Genomic DNA, 21860 nt, shown 5'->3' with positions numbered 1-21860 from the left:
GCGCGGCTACTGACTGTGGGAGCGGGTCGCTCGCGCCTCGGGCCGGGCGGGCGGCGGCAGCAGCAGCACCAGCGAGGCGGCGAGCACCGCGGCGGCGGCGAGGCCCCCGCGGGCCGCCCCCCTCCGCGGGGAGGCACCTGCGACGGAAAGGCGCCTTGGCGCCGCGCCGCGCCCGCCGCCCCCCGCGCGGTCCCTAGGCGGCATGGCGCTGCGCGGGGGCGGCTCCGGGCGCTCCGCCCCGGCGCGCAGGGCCGAGCCGCAGCGCGGAAAGGCGAGCGGTGGCGGCGCCCAGCCCCCGACCGACGGGGCGGCGGTGCCATCCCCGCCTTGGCCCCTGCGGAGCCGGGAGAGGGCTTGCAGTTAACGCCCTGGAGGGGGCTTGGTTTGTCTCCAGATTCAGAGGTTTTTGCAATTTTTTTTTTGGGGCGGGGGGAAGAATTTGGTGACTGCAGAAGCCAGCTGCAAAACAAGACATTGCCACGGGCACCGCTTCAAAGGCACAGAGCTCCTTCTACCAGCATAAGCACCAGACCCTCACTTAAAAAGTAGATTTTACTCCTCAACTTTGGTAACGGGATAACTTCAACTTGAGAACTTGTTGCTTTGTTGTAACAAAGCTATGAGACCCAAATATTTCACAGTTCAAACAGTATCTCTTACTTTGAAATTCATCTCAACTTAAGAATTACCGAAGGCAACACAAACCCAAAGCAGAGAGTGTTTGTGCTTGACCCCGTTCCCTGGCCCTCAAAGAGCCGTCCTACCCTTACCCGTGCTGGGGGTCACAAAACTATTGCGTTTGCAGCACCGATATCTTGGAACCAGACTTGGTCATTTCCACAAAGAAGGGAGGCTTGGTATGCAGATGAGTTCAATGGACTTAAACCACATCATTAATTTACATTTCATGAGAACAGACCTGCGGAAAAACCATGTTAAATGAGAAAAATCAAGGTATACTGGTGAACGAATAACCAGAGGAACAGAGCAAATTGGTTTTGCACTGCTATGTTTAGCATCAGTTAGAAAAAGCAAATACGATACAAGGTTTATAAAAGATGTGTACAATGCTAGGTGAGGATACAGGTTTGGGCATTAGAGAGCTACGCAGTCAGCACCTTGAGTAGAGTTGCCACAAATCATGGAAAAGATACGGAAGAACCGGAAAAAACTGCCGAGGCAACAACAATAATAGCTCTGCTTGTGAACAGAAGTTAAATTTAACAGTTACATAAATTTAAACAGAATACATAATCAAACTCCTCAAAAATACTACCTTTAAAGTTGTAACATATTTTTCTCTGGCTTTTTCAAAGTAAAAACATTAGACAACCACTGACAAAAAAAACAGATGAGCCACACCTTACCTTCCATTTGCACTGCTAAAAAAGCTGTATTTCATATACAGTCATACTAAGTCATGCAAACCAAGATAGGCAGTTGCGCAAGAAAAACAGAAAAAACATCCACATGAGGAAAAAACATTAGTTATCATTTACAATCTTGGAAGACAAATCCCATATGATAACTGATACAACCTCATATAGCCAGGAATTGTTTTTACAGTGACACCTTGGTAGCTCTAATATACGTGTAACAAGCTCTTAAAGGCCAAAATTACACATCCAAGTGAGAAAATGTTAGCAATTTCCTGGAACACGGACTGTTGTTCTAGCCCAATTCAAAGCTTGTCTTTTGTAACATCACATAATCCCCATTTTTCATCCTCTAAAATTTTTCTTTAAACAAGCTGATTTGCTGTCTTATAAGCAGTTTCATGAGTTGGCCACAGATTTTTTTTATTAATAATTTTAATGTTGACCAGCAGTGTTTTTTTTTTTTTTTTTTTTTTTTTTTTTTTTTTTTTAAATGTCTGAGACAGGGATGCTCTGTTGAAGATAAGATTTGAAAGTTATCTGGAGTACCTATACCATGGATATCAACCTTGTTTCCACAGAGCTCAAGTCTGTGGAACGAAAAGAATCCACCCAAAACAAAACACTCATAAATGCAGAAACAGGAAAACATCCACTCTGGATTTATGAACATGCACAATAACAGGAGATATGTATATGAATATTTGAAATAAACGAGGGAACAGGCAATCTTGAGATGAAGATTAGGCAAAACCTGCAATTACATCACCAAGAGTGCTGCTAGGAAGCCCCAGAGCTTGGGGCAGTTGGAATTAAGACTGGACAACACACATGCAAGGATTCAGATTGTAAGGATCCAAATGACGTGGAGAAGGCCTGGTGCCTTCATTCCCTCCCTCCCAAAACTGGGAATGAAAATTCCAGTTTTCTTTACAGGACTAGGGCCAAGTGAATAACCAGCCTCAAAGACAGCATACACACTTCCTCTGCTGACCATTAACAGCAGGCCTTTTACAAGGACTCATGACAGCTGTGTTCAAGCATCTCTTCTAGGCCATGAAACACAACTTTTCATTGAACAGCTGAACATCATGTAAAAATAATTATTTTTGCATTTGATTTACATACAAAGCTGAGTGTAAACACAGATCTGTACTTAAGAATATCTTTCCTCAGAAGAAGCAAACTAAACACTGCAATTCAAGTTACCCTATCAAGTTTTCTGCACTTTACATTTCCTTTTTGTATGAAAATTATACCCCAAATAAAATTCAAAATTCAGTAAAATCTAATCCATGCATCCTTTATTCCATTACAATCACTGCGTTGCGTTCTAGCAACAGGACACAAACTGCAATCAATCGCGATCAATTTATACAACAATCTGAGGCTTACAGTACATTTAAGGCCTTTAAATTTGGAAAAATTAGACCTATGCTAGTAGTGTAACAATTTTAAGTGTCTTGCATTTCTGATGCATAATCTGTGCGATTCCAGTGTCAAAGAATCAAATTACCTCTAAACTAAAAAGATCAGTTCAATGAAAATTTAGTTACATAAATTCATCAAAACATAAATGTGTAAATTGTTTTGTCCTGGAAACTTTACAAAACTTTAATAGCAAAATAATATAGGGATAAAAACATATTTTAACAAAATGTATTCAATCATATACAAACCAGAATTTTGCAGTTTATTGTAACTAGACTTAAATTAAAACTACCAATTAAGAATCTATGCACAATGAAAATTCAAATATGTACAGTACTTTTAAAAAGTCTACAGGAATGCTTTACAGAAGGAAATGTCCATTATGGCTATTATTCAGACCATCTGAATATTAAAATGAGTTTTCTAGTAGTAAATTTACACACATTTTAAAACAAAAGCAATTTTGTCCATTTTTCCTTTAAGAATATTCCAGTTACGTTTATACAGGTAATCGAGAGGTCATTACAGAATTTAGCCCCATATAGTAGTTTGCTTATTTTCAGGAAAAACTCTATTTAAATAATTTACTCGGGAAGATCAGTAAGTTAACAAAAGAACACGAAAAGAGAGGAGGGGAGATCATCACAAAAACTTTCCAGTTACAATACCACAGCTAGAAAAACTCGACAAAGAAAGTACTCCCTTCGATTGAACCCACGACTGATTGTTAGAACAAGCTGCAGCTCTTGACAGTTGTGTTCTACATACCGAGAACGTCGGAAAAAAAAGTCTTTGTAGGACAGAATTATAAACGATCAGAAGTGAGACAGAAAACTGACCTTTGATTAATACAGCACTAGGTAAAAAGTGTCCCCATAAGCAGCTAGTATTCCCACTTCCTTCAGGGCAACGAAGCTAAAAATTGTTGGAATTACAGTAGTTGACCATATTGTGTGCATTAGTAGAATCATTTCCAGATATAAAAGACAAATTTCATCAGATGTTTGATTAGAACACCCTAAAGTCAGGGCATTTCTTCATAGTATAAAGCTATTACAGCTATCCAGTTAAAGCATGTGCAAAAACAGGTAATTTCTTCCGTTCACAGTAACTGAGGTAAAATCAGGTAGACTTCTTCAGGAGTTGGGAAGTTCATGAGATATGAACTGTTTTAGTCTCTCTAAGTACTGTGCATAAAGCTCTATGTCATTATGCCCGGCCCCTTCCACCCAGAGGGGCTCTACCGCTCGCGGACATCGCTCGTACATCGCCAGGCCGTGGGAGAAATCAATGACCTCGTCTTCGGTACCATGGATTACCAACACGGGAGAGGTTACTTTAGATATCTTGTCAATGCTGGGGGATGGAAAAGAGAAACATTGCTCAGTTTGAGGCTTTTTACGTTTGCACTGTTTAAGAAAGCAAGTTTAATTATCACTGTGTGATCCGGTTACCGCTGCATGTTTTTAACACTGCAATACCTTTGGAATTGTGTCCGCGTGACACAGGATGAGGCTTATTTACAGAGCGCACGTGAGAATGGCAGCCTGCACTACCGTCACGCTGCCGGCGTGAAGCTTGCATGGGCATCAGCACAAGCAAATTTTGGTGCAAGAGAACAGCGTGTACATCTACCCACAGCAACCATCGAGGAAACCCTCCGAGAGGCAAGCAAGACTCCCACTGACATGTCACCAAGGCAGACTCTTCCCATTACACATTATCACCCTTCAATTTAACATATTAGGAGCCAATTAGCTGCATTCCAGTCACCAGGCTTCAGACAACAAGAAAAACCCACTGACCATGAGGTTCAAAGCCCCTTATAACCCCCAAATTAGGCAGATTCGGATAAAGAAAAATCTGTTCCATACTAATTTTGAGTTCAAATGGCAAAAATGAAATGATGAGAGAATAGTGCTACCTAGGGGTTTTTAACGGCAAACTGAAGGAAACTCAGGCAGGATTTTATCTTATGCATCTGACTTCTTCCCCAACTCCGATTGAACAGCGGCTGAGAAGTCAACTTCCACCCCGGTCCCAGCTGCGCCTGGCAGGCCAGCACACATAGCACACTGCCTCTCGCAGGGACGCGGGTGCAGAGGGAAGCAGAGTGACAGGGACACCTACGCACCTCCAAGTTCAGGCCTGCAAACCCTAATTACGAAGTATACCGGTAGCACATGAACATCCAAGCAGCAAATAACACCTTTCTCAGACTGCCTTCCTGCAGGCATGGACTTGAATTTCCAGCCAGCCACTTCATCTAAGTAGTTACCAACAACTGCAAGTCAGAATACAGGTGCTGCGGTTAATGAACGCCCTGCTTCCTAGCCTGCTCCGCTTACACCAACAGATGCAGGAATTGGCCAGTAACAGAACTATGCTTTGGCTCAGGACGTGATGGAGAGTATGGGATGATGTGTGTGCAAAAATGAATATTGGTAATATTTGATTTGACAGAAGAACAAGTCTATTTCTTAAAGCTAGCTTGTGAAAGTGTGTGGATTTCCCTACTCTGGAAGGAGAAGAAAGTATGCCACTTGGGTAAGGCTAGAGACTTTACAAAGTCGCCAGTCTAATTGCTTAAAATAATTAAAAATACACACCCTAACATACACTGATTTAAGAACAGGTTTAAAAAAGCCATATGAAAATAGGAAGTTAATTAAAAATTAAGAGGTAAACTGAAGGAACAGACTTCACATTTGTAAATCTTAGCATCTAATATTCTAGAGAACAGTCATTGGTATTCCAGTAAACAGCTGACTGTAAACACATTTTTGTCTCCATCTCAGTGCTCTGCCAAAAAACAGACTCTGTCACTTAAAGAGGAAAAGTGTTATTTAAAATTAAAACGCAATCCATTTCACTCTTCCTGCCGGGAACTTCGGCTGTGTTTGCCTGTACGTGGAATGCAGAAAAGTATCCCAAGAACATAAAAGAAACACCAGAATAACGTATAGATGATTTGTTTCATAGTTTTTGTCACTAAATTTATACCACAGCCAAAATATAAATATTTAGTCATCAAAATGCTACATAAACTGAAGCCTTAAGCCCATGAAGGGTCTGCCTCTGAATTCCACAATGCGACAGCTATGTCAGCTATGTACTGTTACTTACCTACAGACTTTTGTATATCAGGTTGGTGGCTAGATTTTAAATTCTCATTTATCGTAGGAAACCAGGGAAGCCCTTTCACTACAGTACTCAGTTAATGAAACTATTTTTTCACATCTATTCACAGAACATTAAGCTAGATAATATTTGTATTTTGCAGAAAATTGGAAAGCATCCCATTGCCAACTCAGCGACTCATAAGGCAGTATTTAAACTGCACATTAGACTTACTTAGTATTCTTAGCCACACCACTCTGCAGCTAGAAAAATCTACAGAGACCACAGTCTCATGGAGTCCCAACATAAAATGCACATAATAGCAATTCACTGTAGGTGCACACAGAACTGTTTTGTTTCCTGCCGTGAAGACAGACAGCTGAGCTGCACACATTCATGGAAGTGCACAGATGTTTATTTTCACTGCTTACAGTACAAGTGAAGTCAGACTGACAGCAATGAATGGTTTAGTGGGTTAAGAGCAAAATACTCAAGCACTGCAGTCCATCTGTTGTCAACATCCTCCCCCCTGTTATTTCTTTTTAAACCATTATTTGATTTAGCTGATACCAGCTAATCACTGTTAGTTTTGTAAATAGAGCTATTTTTAAAGCTTTATTTTTCCTCTAGCAGAAACATTTGCCAATATTAAATTTAAAGTTTAAGGATGATGAACAAGTTTGTGAATAGGAATTTCAAGTTCTGATCACACCTTCAACAATTTACATTGGGACTGAATCCAGTTACTGTGAGCGCTATCTATTTGGTCATCTGGCTGTTTAGGCATACAGATTTATATGATTTCTAAGCCCCCCCGCTTCTAATTTTAATCTGTTGAGACCAAAATAAAACAAGCATGATAAATGCTATGAATATCCCCTACTATACTCATTACAAACGTGACCTTCTGAAGCAGAGTCAAGCTTCGCACAAGGCTTCAGCAAGTCTCTCCTTCACATGCTCCCTTCCATGGACCATTTGAATTTATTTATATATTTTTTTAAATAATCTGCCTCTCCTCTCATCCTCCCAAGTCTGCGTACTGGCTTCCCTCTCACGTTCTCAATGTCCAGCTCCCACAAATAGCTTTGTCGTTGTCTTGAACTGTGCATCTGGCTCTGGTGAACGCCGTGAGATATTTTAGTGACCAAAGAAAGGTCACAGCCCCACAAAGGAACTTGTGTTGAAATCTGAAGGTAATTGGGAGATTAGTGACTACCTAACTTGTCTTCTTAAGTCACACTTATTCCTGCCACATATACTTAAGTTGTATTTTAACATATGACAAACCCTGTCCTGGAAAGCATCAACATTTTGCTCAACAGTCCTCCTTCTGCTAAACGTAATTGCAAAGCTCATCCTAGACAAGCACCAAAGCCTTTCTTATTTAAATGAATGTCTCAAAAAATAATCCACTTTTAATAACATTGGAAGTTTAACTGTACAAAGTCACCACAATCAAGTGTTTTAAGCTATTTTCTTAAACATCTGTAAGAGGTTAGTAAGACTAAGCTCAAATGATAAAGCATGCAATGTAGAATTTAGTCAAGTTTTAGAGAATCATTAGGTAATTAATAACATGAAAATTCTGACTGTGAAAAGAAAAAACTAACTATGAAGTCAGTATGGTTTGTCTTATCAGCTCTACAGAAATCAAGTTAATTTCCATATAGTAAAATCCAAGCTCTTTCAAGAAAGATAAAAATCCAAACACAGTAAAACAAAGCATCAAAATGGAACTTTTGAAAATTTTGAATGTATTCAGTATTTTGAATATTGTAAACATCAAGTGCAGACATCTAGAAATACATAAAAATAATTAGTAAGTTTCATTTACTAATTTCCAACTCTTCAGATTTGGCTTTTGTATAATCTAAACTAGGTCAGATGAGAAGTTTTAAAGACTCCTAGAACATCTGTTATTCCTCAGCATTTGGATTTTCTTTAATTTAGGTCTGTTGCAATTTCATTTCAAATGAGACACTAAGCTATAAAGACAAATGCTTTCCCTTGAAAGAAGTCGTATACAGCTTTCTCTATGCTAAATGTTAGAGCTCTTTAAACAAGCTTGGCATCTTTGGAAAGAGGGACAGTAACATACTTATCTTGATCACAGAAATTAGGAGCTTACATGATCTCCATTAGCGAGAACTGTATTTGTTTCTATTTTTACTGATTTTATGTGGACAAGCATACCAGGGATGCAGAACTGTTTTACTTACAAGAACTAAAAGGCATAAAAAAAAGGACATATTAAAAGGCATTCCCCCAAATCACACAGGAAATGCAGAAATGCAGGACCAAGCAAAAAAGGTGAACCACACCAGACTAACACTCTAGCTTCTGACCCTCGCTGCTTCTCTGCCTTTAAAGCAGTCATTATCTATACCTTTTTCTTTGCTGATCTGTTAAAACTGTAGCAATATACCAGCAAGCAACCTGAACACAGCACATCCATTTCATGATATCGTACTATCTTCTAAATCAAAGTCAACTGAAGTGTTACAGCTTGTACGATTACTAATTTGTTAGTCATTAGCCTGAAGGAGTTAATAGTGCATTAGCAGTTGTTAAGCTACTACTCCAAAGTTGATAGCATAAAAATCGTGATGTTTTGTTAACACACACAAACATAACATAAAAAAAGGAGAAAAACAGTTGTAAACATTAAGACTTACGTTCACTAAACTGACTATCATGCCAGTTTGAGACTGAGATCAGTCTGTTCATAGGGTGAATCTCTGCTTTGATTTAGAAAGTGTGCATATCCGAAGTTCAAAATGCGGGTCATAATTTAAGAAAAGCTCCCTAGAAAGCTACCCGACTAGGTCCTTTCAAACATCTAAATAGCACACTGAGTATAGAACAATCCCTTTGCAGCATTTATACATACCTTGGAAAAGCATCAAAACAATAGGTTTTCCTAGTGTCAGGAAAAGCTACCCGTAATCCAGACATCAGAGGAGAATGAAGGATTACTGCTGCACACTCGTACCGAGATGCCAGGTCTACTGTAGGGACAGTACCAATACTCTGACCGTACAGAATAATGTTCTCAGGACTAACACCATACCTGTAGAGAAAATAAACATCAGTTTAAAAGCAAGTTTTGCATCATAAAAGCAAAAAAAAAAAAAAAAAAAAAAAAAAAAAAAAAAAAAGGGGGGGGGGGGCCAAAACAAAGAATCCCTTCCATCCATTGTAGCTTTTTTAAATTGACTCCAAAGAGGCAAGAGTTTACAAGTCTGTATTTTAAAATGGAGCCATAAACTAAATAACCAAAATATTACATAGGTTTAATAGAGCTGTCCTCAAAGGAGGAGCATCAGTTTGTCAGTAAATCCCCCACCACCTTTTTAAGCACCTCTTATCTCTCACTCCACAGCACAGCAAATTATGTTAGATTCTCCCCCTGAGTCACACCCAAGAATTTCATTTAGTTATTCTGGATGCTAATAATCTTCCCACCATTTAACAAAATGGTTACTGCTCTGCCCCTCCCTCCTTTCAACATAAGGCAATTTGATCTTTTTTGTTGCAGTTATTAATGTATTTGAAGACGCTAAGCTTTTATAAGGATTTTTTGAGACTGTGGTTCTAGTTCATTTTTTTGTTTCTGATCAATGCAAGTTATTTCTCATTTTTCCTTTCCAGTTTAAAATATCAGGCTAAACATATTTTACAATGGTAAAGATATATCATTCCATAAAATTCAGGGATCACAGGGAGTCTTGGATGGCTCCCAAATATTGCTATCTAGTCTACAAAAAAAAAAAAAAAAATCCTCACTTGTGTGCTGTTTCACAGCTGCAAGTAAGTAGAATCTGAATTAATATTATCAACTTTGAGTATGCAAAATACAAGGCTTAAAAACATTTTCCAGATTGGGAAGGGTGGGGGACAACAGGAGGTAGGAAGAAGGAAAGAGTTTAATAGCCTTTGGCCATCACAACTTGTTGAAAGCTACAATCAAAAGGTGTTACTCAGTCGATCAGAGAATATTTATCCAGAAGGCTTCTGTGCCTAGCTGAACTGCCTATTACAGGTTGTATAAAGGATAATTCAGTGTGGAAGATATATCTATCTGTAGCAGAAAATAGTTCGTTCAGAAAACATCTTTTTGCCACTCTAGACTGGCTATGAACCTGCTGCCACTGCGCTGACAATGACAATCACAACCTATAGCTTAGGCTGTTCCCGCTGTACACTTGGAAGGTTTTCAGCTCCTTTCCCAAGCTGACAGCAAGGTATCTGGCAGGCCTAGATAATACTTGACTTTCAAGTAGCCAAATGAAAAGGTACTTGCAAAAGGGAAAATAAAAGTTACAAGAGAAGAAGAATATAGCACTAATCCATCCGGCTATAGGCTGTTTTACAGCCTGACTACAGCCAGTTTTATGATGAAGTGAAGCTAGACTGGATTGTGGCCTCTGAAACCAGCATTTCCTTAATATTTCTGTATTGCTGAGCATAAGGGAGCTTTTGGTCACTACTGAAATATGAATAAGCAACTGTATAAAAACATCTCCCTGGAGCAGTATTTTATCCCCTTGGTAACCAAGCAGCAGCTCACGTTGGTGGTCTATCACCACAGCCAGGGCACGATGTTTTTCAAGACATGCTCTAAAGCTCTTTTAGGAGAATTTTTTCCCCCTTACTGCTAGAAACAGTCCAACATACAGTAGAACTGAGCTGATTCTGATGAACATGTTACCAGGATCTCAGAGCAAAGTCTCGCCCACACTGACTTCATTCCAGCTGTTGGTGGGGTGGGGAGCATATATCTGTAGAGGCAGCATATGGAAACTATGCATCCAATTTTGCTGACCTACCCGCTGTTGCAGCCTAGAAGGCAGGCAGAAATGCAGCAACAGCACAAAAACGAGGAAGGGGAACAGGAACCTCTATGTGGCACTGAAGTAGGAATGGAGCGGTATTAATGCTGACAGGCTGTGCAGTACCTGAGCCCCAGTATCATGACAAATGCAAAGTCCCCTTTCTAAGAGGTTTACAACCTAAGTGCAATACAGAAACAGATGCATGAATAAGAATCACAAGACAACACAGGAAAGCACAAGGTAGCAGAATTCCTTTAATACATACAGTTGCTTTAGCATTGCAGTTTTCTTCAGCATTGATTTGCTTTGGATTCACTTATGATGTTAGTTTGTTGCTGAAAACAGCTTATATTGTAAGTGAAGCACCTTGCTGCCATGGCAATATGTTCTCCAGAAACAAAAGTAAAGACAATCTCAATTTCACAGTACACCAGTTAAAGTAAGATACAGGCTAAAGCAATATTAAAAAATCGCGAATCTCTAAATTTAGAATATTTATTCAACGATGCAGGGCTAATTTTAACTATTCCATATTTAACCCTTCAGGAAGCGAACATGGCAGCTTTGCCAATATCTCCTAAGACACTGACAGTGCATGTTGTAGCCTGATATGCAGTAAAACATCTTTTCTACTTCGTACTACTAATAGGAAACTAAAAGCATCTCTCGGATTGTTTTAGTTAGGGGCAGACTTCCCAAAATAGAACGGTTACTGTAACAAACTTCTCTCTCTACACTCACTACCATCACACCACCCATCAGAACACGACACATCAGGCTCACCTCAAACATCAGCACAAATGTTGACACATCAAATATATTTACCGCAGGGCCGAAGGACATACGACAACTCCTAAGCAAGGTCCAGGCATAATAGATGTGTACGAGGTGCTTTGAGTGGACACCAAAGGTTTGGCTCTGTGGTACACCTGCGACTCGGGAAGGGCTGTTCGTTTAGCTGAGGTGCAAATGACCCAGGTGGTTTATTTTTAAGACAGTATCTTTTTAAACTAAAGGCTGGGGCCCTTCCCCACTCTCCATAAACTCCTTTACAGCAGTAAAGATTCTTATAACATAACAATTGCTATACAGAAAGTGAAGCAGGAGAAGTGAGGACAGGGACAAGGACAAAACAATGAAAGGGGAACACAAACTTATGTAGAAGAAAAGGAAAAAGTGAAGAAAGTGACAGAAGGCAGCAGGAGACACTTTTCAGAGGAACTCTGTTACAATTTGCTCTCCTATTAAGGAAAAAAAGTTCTTCCATGAGCTAAACAACAGATCTAAAAATATCCTTCTTGAAACATCGTGAAACAAGTGAGCTTTGGTCTCTGTGGAAATGGGACTCCTGTAAGGGGACGGAAGACCCAAGTTAAATTTACGGGTATGCTGCTGCATTTCTCCTAGGGAACCCATCTGCTTGTAACTGTTTCGAAACAAGCAGGTGCCATTTGGAAACCAGCCTTCAGGAAAAGCGAAGTAGGAAGCATTTCAGATAGCTATCACGAGCCTATACAAAAGTGTGATTTGAAAAAAAGCAAGCATTTCTATTCCTCCCTACCCTGAAACATATGTGAGGTGGCAAAGTTCTCCACCTCATCTGCTCTCGATAAGCCGTGAGTAGATCATGTGGGCTGTGGACTCCATCCCCCGCGGCGCTGGCAAACCAGCTGCCTTTGCTAGCAGGACAGCTCTACGCATGCAGGACTTCCTCCTTCAAGTCAGCTCTAGCTAGGATGTTACTGCCTCAATTGATATCAATTAGGTGAAAACATACATTTTACAGCAATTTTGGTCTCCCCATGCTAGCACAAACTCTACTCTGGAAATCACAGAAGCCTGCTGTTACGGGTGTTACTTCCAAGACTTTTGCGCTTACTCCTGCGCACAGCAATGAGAGATCTCAGCCACGGCAACAGGACACCAGGAGGAGGGAGCCTGGGACCATGCTGGAGGTCTGGGCACAGCGAGGGAGGCAGGCAGACAGTCCTTCCCAGTTCACTCTGATTAGCTGCACGGTTGTGGGAAGGGCCACATCTCTCCCCGTGCCTCACTGTCCTCATACCGTAGAAACGATGGTATCAGTTGTGCTTTTAAAGTACTCAGAAGATTTCTGGATGTCTGTGCTATGCAAGAACCATGCATTGCCACAAAAACATCTCTAATTATGAACACAGAGCGCTGAATATTTTTTTCTTTCAGGACTTCAGTTCTGAGTGATACAGATGGAAAGTTTACCACTGCTATTTTTACTCTCTTCTTTCTCAGTTAAGAGTGTTAGTGGAATAGCTGCTTCAGGGACTACAAATGTGTCATACATCTGAAGCCCTGCGATGTTCACGGCCAAAGTTATAGTATCTGTGCCAGTCCTCAAAGGTGCTAAATACATATTCATTAACGAGGCCAGTTCTGGTTTTGGGCTTATGAATCAGTGAAGTTAACCACACCGGACATTTTCAGTTCCAAAGTTTCATGGTATTTACTGTCCCAACACACTCTCATCAACTGGAAAGCACATAGAAGAGTATGGACACAGCAAAACAGCAAATCCAGAGTTTTCAAGCTATCAGAACAGCCCCAGTAATTGTATCTAGACAGAGAACCCCAGAAGCGTTCAGACTACAAAAAGCCCATTTTGTAACACTGTTGAGACCTATCGTTTCGCTTCTACTAAACCCTGAGGCCGCTACTGGTGACCAGCTTCTTCCTCCCAACAAAGTATGTAAGTCCTTCTTCCTTTCCCTTTGTGAGAAGAGAAATGGGCCAAAACCACAGCAACAGGCCTGTGTGTTCCTCCAGGAGGACAGAGGTGGAAACTGGGCATTGCTTCCTCAAGGGAACTCACTACAAAATAATTCATGTAAAGTAAATCCAGCATACATCAGGAATGACCCAATTCATGACACATTTGGAGGCAATTAGAGACTTCTGGAGTATTTTTACTAGAACATATACCTGCTCAGATACAAAACAGAAACCTTCATAAACTATTCATCACTGCAAGTCTGTCTCTTCTTTATACAGACCCCTCCAATGTCCCCCCAAATTATTATTTTAAAGATGTAGGTACTTTACAACATGGGGCATTACAGTAATTTCAAAGAATAAAAATACTCTATGACTTACTGTTAGTTTTTCATTGAAGGAATCTTCATTAACCCCCTCCCCTGATCTTTATAATCTATTAAATCCTAGGCCAAACTTCCTACTTGACATGTGCTCATTTTTCACAACATGAATGGTATTTATTCATTTTTCAAAAGGCATTGAATTTGATTCTCTCTAACCTTCATAATCTGGAAAAATTAGATCACTTGTAAGAAACAAAACCATGAATAGTTTTTTCCTACAACATCAATACATATTTCTGTAAGAGAGATATCTACAGTTTCAGAAATAAATGTTTTTTTTTCTTTCTGGTTTGAATTTGAAAAAAACTAATTTTTGGAGTGGAAAGGAAAACAAAAAACCCTCAACCAAGTACAACCCCCACATACAGGCTGCATGTCTTGAACATGAGATTACGTTGCGGAACTTTTATGTTAAAAAACAACCTCTGTAAGAGAGGTTTGGCCAATAAATACTACTGCAAATAATTATTTACACAATCAGAGCAAAATACTGAATTTCATGTCACGCTTCAGCAAGCACCACTTCAGCATCTAGGCCAAAATACCACAGAGATCACACAGCAGATTTTCAGCCTAAATGCCAACACTGACAGCAAGGCATTGGATTAAGGGTTTTTGTATTAACCATCACATCAATGGTCAAATGAGAAAATTAGAATTATTTCAAGAATCACAGGAAACCCAGTTTCTCACCCAAGTTTCCTTGAATCCACAGGAATGTAGGTCTGAAAGTCTTACGTGTTTTACTGAGCACAATAAAGACTGATTCTCTAAATTATGAGAGGTCTTTCTCCTCTTCCTCCTTCCTGTTCAGCTCTCGGAGGCAGTACCATGTGATTGAAGCTCAGGTATAGCAGACTCTTTTTGACTTCACATTTTCACTGTAGTAAGAGCCAAAAGAAGTTTGCACAGCATTCTGGCTTATGAAAGTACAAGAAAAAGAGGCACTTTTTGTATATATCCCAACACACTGTCACAGGAGCAGAAAAATATTTCTGCAAATGTGTTCACACTCAAAGCAATTTAAATGGCTGCCAGAAATACTGAATCAAGGAATCTTACACAGTTTGATATCACTATTTCTATTATCTTACTGCCATCCCAGATGGTCTCTAGAAAATACAAGTGTCACTCGGTTATGCTATTGAGAAACCCCAGTACTAGCTAATACAGGCTCATTCTACAACTCCATTATTAGTTACCCCATGACACTTGAAAAATATCCTCTTAACAGCTATTTTGCAAGTTCCCTATTTACAAATTCTGCAGTAATACAGGCTTGCTGGACTATTTGACTGTAGCTCTAATCTACTGATGCACCATCTCTTTTCTCATAAATAAATGGATCAAGTAGAAGTAACTTGGCCTCCTGTAGCTGCTTCTGTAGGAAGATAATCTGCACTGTTTCCACAGCTGCAGTAACTTACTTATCCCCAAAGCATGAATCACTGCAACTGCTTCTTGGTAACTGCCTTGTGATAATCAGCTATATATTATCAAATACTGAGATCTGTGCTCAAAGTTCAACCAACTCCTAACCAGGATAATAAATATCACTATTTAGTGAGTTCAATCAACCATGCCAAAAAACAGATGTTCTACAAACTGCTGAGTAGTGAAGCCACAGAAAGTTTGTCCTGAACTACTAGGGTAGGTTTAACAAAAACAAAAAACCCCTCGCTATTTCATGGCATTTTTCTGGTACAAACTGTAATCAAATTACTTTTTAAATTTTAACTGAATTATACTGAATTGTTCCCGACTACTTCTATTTGGAGAGAAGCCTACAACTGAAATTAGAGTACAAAGTTTTAGCAATTTCTAATCACTAACCAGATGTATTTCTAAGAGCATAGTCTCATCAGTCATCTAAGTCTTATGGCAGCCATAACATAAGTAATTACCACCTCCCACATCACGCTCCGGCACTTCTTTTCCAAGCACTGTACTGCTGCAAGCACCTGCGTGATGGCAGAGTGAAATGAAAGAGCTAAAAAACCCCTTCTCTTTGTTGCAATTATTTTTCACCTGGATTAATTCAAGCATGATGCGCAAAGTGGAAATCACTATCTAACACTGATAGACAGTAGCTTTGGCTCACTAAGCAAAGAAAATACCTTTTGTTAGACCAAAGCAGCGGGTGTGGAGAGAAACACAGACAGCCAACCTTTCCACACACAAACCATTCTTCAGGTGTGTATCTCCCTTTCCCTCCCATTTAGACTAACTGGTCTAATGAACAGTTATCTCCAGCAACCAGTCTTCACATTCTCAGACCATTATGGCTATAACACCACTAGCAGAAAATCAGCTTAGACAGTACTACTGCTTAACCAAAGCTTAATTCAATGCCCAGCCCATTCCTTATCTAGGGTAGAACTGGGTTGGCTGATCACAAGTTCAACAGAAGCTTATGCCACACTGTAAACATAGTATTGTCAGATCTTGAGATAGGGATTAATCCTTTCCCTGTAAGAAGAACCAGGAGATTCTGGTTCTCAAACTACTCCATCTCGTCTCAGGCAAACTTCAGAAGAGGCAGAGGCTTCAGAGAAGAGCAGCAAGAACATGCAGGAATCCAGAAGAAAAGCCTGTGAAAAGGTTTACACAACTAAGAGTCATTTATTCCAAAGGAGAGAAGGCTCAGAAAAGGCACAACGACAGGTTTCAAATAAGTAAGAGGTAGCTGCGAAAAAGGAAGGACATGGAACCCATTACACCCAACTTGAACAGGATAAGATGTAATGGGCAAAAAACACTGCAAAGCTGTTTAGGTTAAAATTCTTTCACCATCATCCTGCACATAACCTGAGGAAGCGCAAGAGCACAGGACTCCCACCACCTAACCTCACTCTCTTCAAAAGCAGGTCAGACAATCGCTGGTCAGGAACAGGCTACAGGCACCTGGGCCTGCCTTGGGAATGGGTGGGATGGGAATGTCAGATGACATCTGAAGTCCCTTCTAGCTCTGTCTTCTGCAGTTGTGTGTTCAGTGAGCTTCCTCACTAGAAAGAATCTTTTGAAATAAGGATTATAGCTTGGCATAAACCAAACAGTTTTATATAGCTGAGCTACACTGAGTAGCTTTCTTTTTTTTGGGGGGGGGGGGGGGGGGGGTGAGGGGGTGATTTTGTTCATTAAATAAAAACCTAAAAACACTAGTTTCTCTAAAAACCTGCCCCTCCTTTTCAAATACAACTTTAAACTACTTCATGTTCCTTTGCCTTAAGTGTAGACTGCCAAAGATGTCATGTTTCCAAGTGTTAGATGCCTTCCCTAACCAAAGTAAATCTGCTCAGGACTCTGAGCAAAAAACAAGCACTCACAAAAGGTAAACCCATTCCCTTCATTTTTTTCCAGCTTCAACAGTATCTTCAAACACAACCAAGTCCCTTCTCCTCCCATCCCCATTTTTTTTGGAAAATTTCATATCATTCCACAGCAGCACTTTCACATGCTTGTCTTGCCCATTTTTTGAGCAGAGTTACACTGTCCTAGCGCCTGGACACCCATGGCCCCAGCTGAGCAGCCTGGTAGGTAACAGGGTCAGTCTGCAGACTGTCTTCTGCTCTTCAAAAATTGGGCTCTATCCACACCACCGCTTATTGCTAACGATCTCAGAGCAGAGACCATTCTACAAGTGCACTCAGACTGCATTCAATTTTTTCTGAGCATTTTTCTGAAATAGTAGAAAGAAACATAAAACGTAAGAGCATAAAATATATTTGATAGCATGCCCTGTCAGCTGGGAAAAGAGGCTGCTGCAAATTTGCATTCTGGCAGAAGTCTCTTCCAAGCTAGCTGAACACTTGCAAAATGTTGTGATACATAAAACAGAATGGGCAGAAAATACAGTCTGTGCTTGCAGAATTTTTTCTTCCTTTAAGAGCTACCTAGTAAGAACTCTTTTCTCTTGTATTGAGAACTCAGTAGTATTTATAATCTAATTTCTTACTCTAATAACCTAGAATACTATATTTTTTGTTTTGTTCATGTTAAACTGCTCCTTTGTCTACCTCATGAACTAGCCGTTATAAACAACACACACATTTAACACAGTTGCTCCTGCAGGGCTGAGATCCCAATCCTCCCCCCCTCCCCCCAATATAGCATCATCTCCTAAGATCTGAGGGAACAGAGTTATCAGTAAACATGCATTGAAATTTAAGCATGAGCTTGTCCCATGGGCACACTCATATGAAAAAAATGGCTGTTGAGGTACAATTAGAATAACTCTTTCATATCAAGGGAAGTTTAGTGAGAAGGCCACTGCCAAGCAAAACTGGACTCCTCTAGGCTACACACACACATCCCAATTAGCAAGGATGTGGCTGAGTCCTCTTAACTCATCATCATTCCTTTAGAGACCTTGACTTGTCAAGGGAGCATGACAGAAACAACATGGGAAGTCATGAACAAACTATTCTGACTCCAAAGGCACAAAACACTGTCTTCTGCTTGCAGTGAAACCACTACTTACCTCTAACTTTTACAAAATATTATACATATACTCCTTGTAGAACTGGCTGCTCAGTTCTGACTTCATGAATACTTTCTCCTAAAAAAGGCTTTCTTTTCCATAGTATATAAATTACTTACCACTGAACAGCTCCTGCTGAGAATGTTCTAACATAGAGCTACACGAGAGAAAACAGCAAGAACACAACAAATGCATGAAGAGAAAGCTATATGAACATCACCTGGCACTTGCATCATCTCCAGTAAGCTTCTGCTTTGTGTGAAAATCTTCAGAGAGAGGCAACACCTTTCATTACACCAAATTACATAGTCAGAGAAAAGATCAAGTCTAACAAAAAATATAATTCCAAACTAAACAAAAGGACAGGGAGTCTCTTTATATAATATAAAGGCTAACCTACTAAACCACTTGAGAATGGCACAATAGCCCTAGATGAAGACTATAAGCCTGTGTATTATACTGACAACAGTTTTCACATTTCTCAAAAAGTGTTTTAAAATCACATTTGAACAATGAGTGGAGCTTTCTGACCTTGATGTCCTGCAATTGAAGACTGACTTCAAAACACTTCAAAAGTTATCAGCCTCTCATGAGTACCCATGGGGAGAAGAGAGAGAGACTCAACATAGTGCAGAAATAATTGCAAATTTAAAAGCAAAAATATTTTCCCCTCAAAGGATGACAATATCTAGGTATTATTCATCATTTTCTGAACACTCAAAAAGCCTATACACTAGCACAGTTATTTGCTTTACACTTTTTATTTGCTCTCCAGTTATAAGAGGCATACCTTGACACCTTAGCAGTTTTTAGGATATCCGAGACTGTAGTTTTTGGGTGGGGTTTTTTTTTTTTAAAGTCTCCCTATTCACAGGAGCAACTGCAATCAAAAACATGGCAAATTGAAAAAAGAAGCTAGTAACAGTGGAAACAGAAGTAAACAGACATATATTCAAGTGTAATTTTTTTTTTCCTTGCTTTAGTAACATTAGAAACCAACTAGGGTTCTCTGCATTTGGTCACCAAGCTCAGGTTTGAAGATACACGCATGCTCTGTTCTCCTCATAGCTTCTTTGCTTCTTTCAAAGCGCTTTCCTAGAGCAGTCTTGCTCTATACCAGTTAGTCCCAAGACAGAATGGGTAGACAGCATACTAAAATAATCTCTCACTCCAGTTAGTTTAAAAATAGAGCATTGGAGTTACTTTAACAAAGTCTTTTGCATTTAATTAAGATGCTCTGTAGCACAGAAGCATGCAAGACAGAAGTCTTGAGCTTTATTTATCAAAGACAGGAAACCTTTACCAGCCACTAAGAACTACCTTTATTGACCACAGCATCAATAATTCACAAAAACTTGGTCAGCTACATTGCATTATACACTCTTTACTGTAACCGGTGTACAAAATCTATATAGCCAGTCTCCACGGTGCATTTGCATAACATGAGACACCAGAGGAAATTCTGCTACTTGCACAGCGAAGCGCAGTCCATAGCATCTCCGGGAGAGAGGAATTCATTATCTTCACTCCCAGTTTCCATGCTCACCTCTAGCTTGCTGTGGTATTTTTATTTAAGCTGCATACATCACACCGTGTGTTTTCTAATACAGTAGAGATAAGACAAGTGATCATAATCCTCCCAGCATTTAAAAGTGTGACATTATATGGCAATCATTCTAGTGTTGCAAAATGCCTGCACTTTTGTTCTGGATATCCTGCACTCAAAAGCAGAAAACAGGATAAAAACACACCTAAAATTGTACTCCTATATAGGCTATTAGGAAGAACAAAGATTTGATGATCTCCATGTGCCTAAAATACATATTTTTTTAATATACAGATTTCAGGTAATACAAGGATGCGTCAATTAACCCAGAAACCATTCTTGAAAAGCCTCCTCCAATTCCCTAGGCAACACTGAAAAAAACTGAGTGCAAATATTATCCAGTACCACAAATCTTGTGCTTTCATAGCTGTTTCTTAAATTTCAGCTGCTTCCAGGCAGGAGAACCCTGCTCCTTCCCGAGGCAGGGACGCGGGGTGAGCCAAGGCCGCCTGGCTCGCCTCCCAGCTCGGCTGCTTTGGCGGCCCGTCACGTAACCCACTCGCCGGCCTCCGCTCAGCGGCAGGACCTGGAGGCTTTGCTGGCCCCAAGCAAGCAAACTCCCTGCTCTCCGAGCACTTTTGTTAGGGAGCAGCGTTATTATTCCTGTAGCACCTGCTTATTTGAGGCGTCTGAGGTGCCTCAGTAACAATGCTCAGCACTGCTCACAGCCTGACTCTGCTCCACGCGAGACGCTGATTCAGCTTTCTGAATATTTCCCTTACTTCCACATACCTACAGCACCACGCAACGTAATTTTCAAGGCATACCATCCTCCTGCAGCCCTAGTCACCAGGGGCTGCACCTATTCTGCACCTATTCAGGTTTTACAGCTCTGAATCATGAGCCGAGACTACTTATCTGAGAGGGAGTGCGGTGGTTTTTGACCCCGCCGCTGCCTGCTCCACCCATCTCCGAGGTTTCTCCCTTCCTTCAGGAGCAGCTCAGCTGTTCGCAAAGCGGGAAGTAACTGCCGAAGGGTGCAATCCTGATCAGGTGAGACAGAAATGGCACTAGCTAGTTCTCTTTAAATAGAACAAGCTACAGTTCCTGGAAGTACAGTCATTGCTATACAGGCACGTACGCTGACTGCCCTGCCCTCGTACAGCGACCTGTATGGATTCCCAAGAAAAGGTATTCCTAGGGGTGTTATTTACTCATCTGTCTTAATTTTGGGGGATGGAAAGAAAAAAGAATTTACACACAGTATACACCCTTTTTACCAATCAACATATGGCTTAAGTAGTACACCAAAAAGGTTACCTAGTTGAAAAATAATTCTTACCCTAAAGTTTGTTTTTGACATCAGGTTTAACCAAACAGTCTCCAGTAGGCATACCTACCTCAAGAAAACAAAACCAACCTTAACTTTTAATCACATTGCACAACTTGCCTAACATTTCATTCTTCTAGGTTTGCATAGCTGATTAGCTATACACACTACAGCTTAACGAAAAAAGGCACTGTCAACATATAAGGATCATAAAACAGACAGTTGCCTCCAGAAGTGTTTACATATACTTCTAGGTCCTCTTAAACATACAAGTAATTTTTGGAAGAGCAGTGTTAAGCTAAAGAGCGCTAAGAACAACTCAGTTGGAAAGGGCTGTCCCACCTGCGTGACAGAGGAATTAAATGGTTTGCCAAGCTGGAATTAATCCTTTGGAGACAAATACGCTAAGAAAAGTAGCTGGATACATGTCTTCACCTAGCATTTGGGAGGCTAGAAGGGGAAAAAAATTAAAATTCAAAGCAGATCACAAGATTCAGGAACTTTCATTCATATAGGGTTTGGCCCTGAAGCTGCTCATGTAACTAGTCCCACCACTGAAATAAAAGGAAACTGCTTAGCTTTTTCTTTTGCTTTCTTTTTTAATTTTT

At 40.3% G+C, this 21860-nt stretch overlaps 2 protein-coding genes across 4 annotated transcripts in view; both read right to left on the bottom strand.

The window, feature by feature from the left end:
- The window catches only part of LOC112996014 (inactive cell surface hyaluronidase CEMIP2-like), a 58351-nt gene extending 57997 nt beyond the window's left edge, over positions 1 to 354 (bottom strand). The window contains exon 1 of one of the 3 annotated variants that reach the window (XR_010390709.1): positions 15 to 354. Coding sequence is in view for 1 of the 3 variants with exons in the window: in XM_064517263.1 (XP_064373333.1) it covers positions 15 to 204 (190 nt within the window). In the remaining 2 variants the exon portion in view is untranslated. The remainder of the gene's footprint in view (positions 1 to 14) is intronic. The other 2 variants (XM_064517263.1, XM_064517261.1) reach the window with 2 other exon arrangements.
- A 2309-nt stretch (positions 355 to 2663) lies between these two features.
- The window catches only part of ABHD17C (abhydrolase domain containing 17C, depalmitoylase), a 36020-nt gene continuing 16823 nt past the window's right edge, over positions 2664 to 21860 (bottom strand). The window contains exons 2-3 of the mRNA XM_026121312.2: positions 8821 to 9000; positions 2664 to 4163 (exon numbers count right to left, since the gene is read on the bottom strand). Coding sequence (XP_025977097.1) covers positions 3944 to 4163; positions 8821 to 9000 — 400 coding nt within the window. The 3' untranslated portion in view covers positions 2664 to 3943. The remainder of the gene's footprint in view (positions 4164 to 8820; positions 9001 to 21860) is intronic.

This window comes from Dromaius novaehollandiae, chromosome 10 (genome assembly GCF_036370855.1).
Source record: "Dromaius novaehollandiae isolate bDroNov1 chromosome 10, bDroNov1.hap1, whole genome shotgun sequence".
NCBI classification, from domain to species: domain Eukaryota; kingdom Metazoa; phylum Chordata; class Aves; order Casuariiformes; family Dromaiidae; genus Dromaius; species Dromaius novaehollandiae.
The sequence above is the reverse complement of the archived record's forward strand: the minus strand, read 5'-3'. Positions and strand labels throughout refer to the sequence as shown.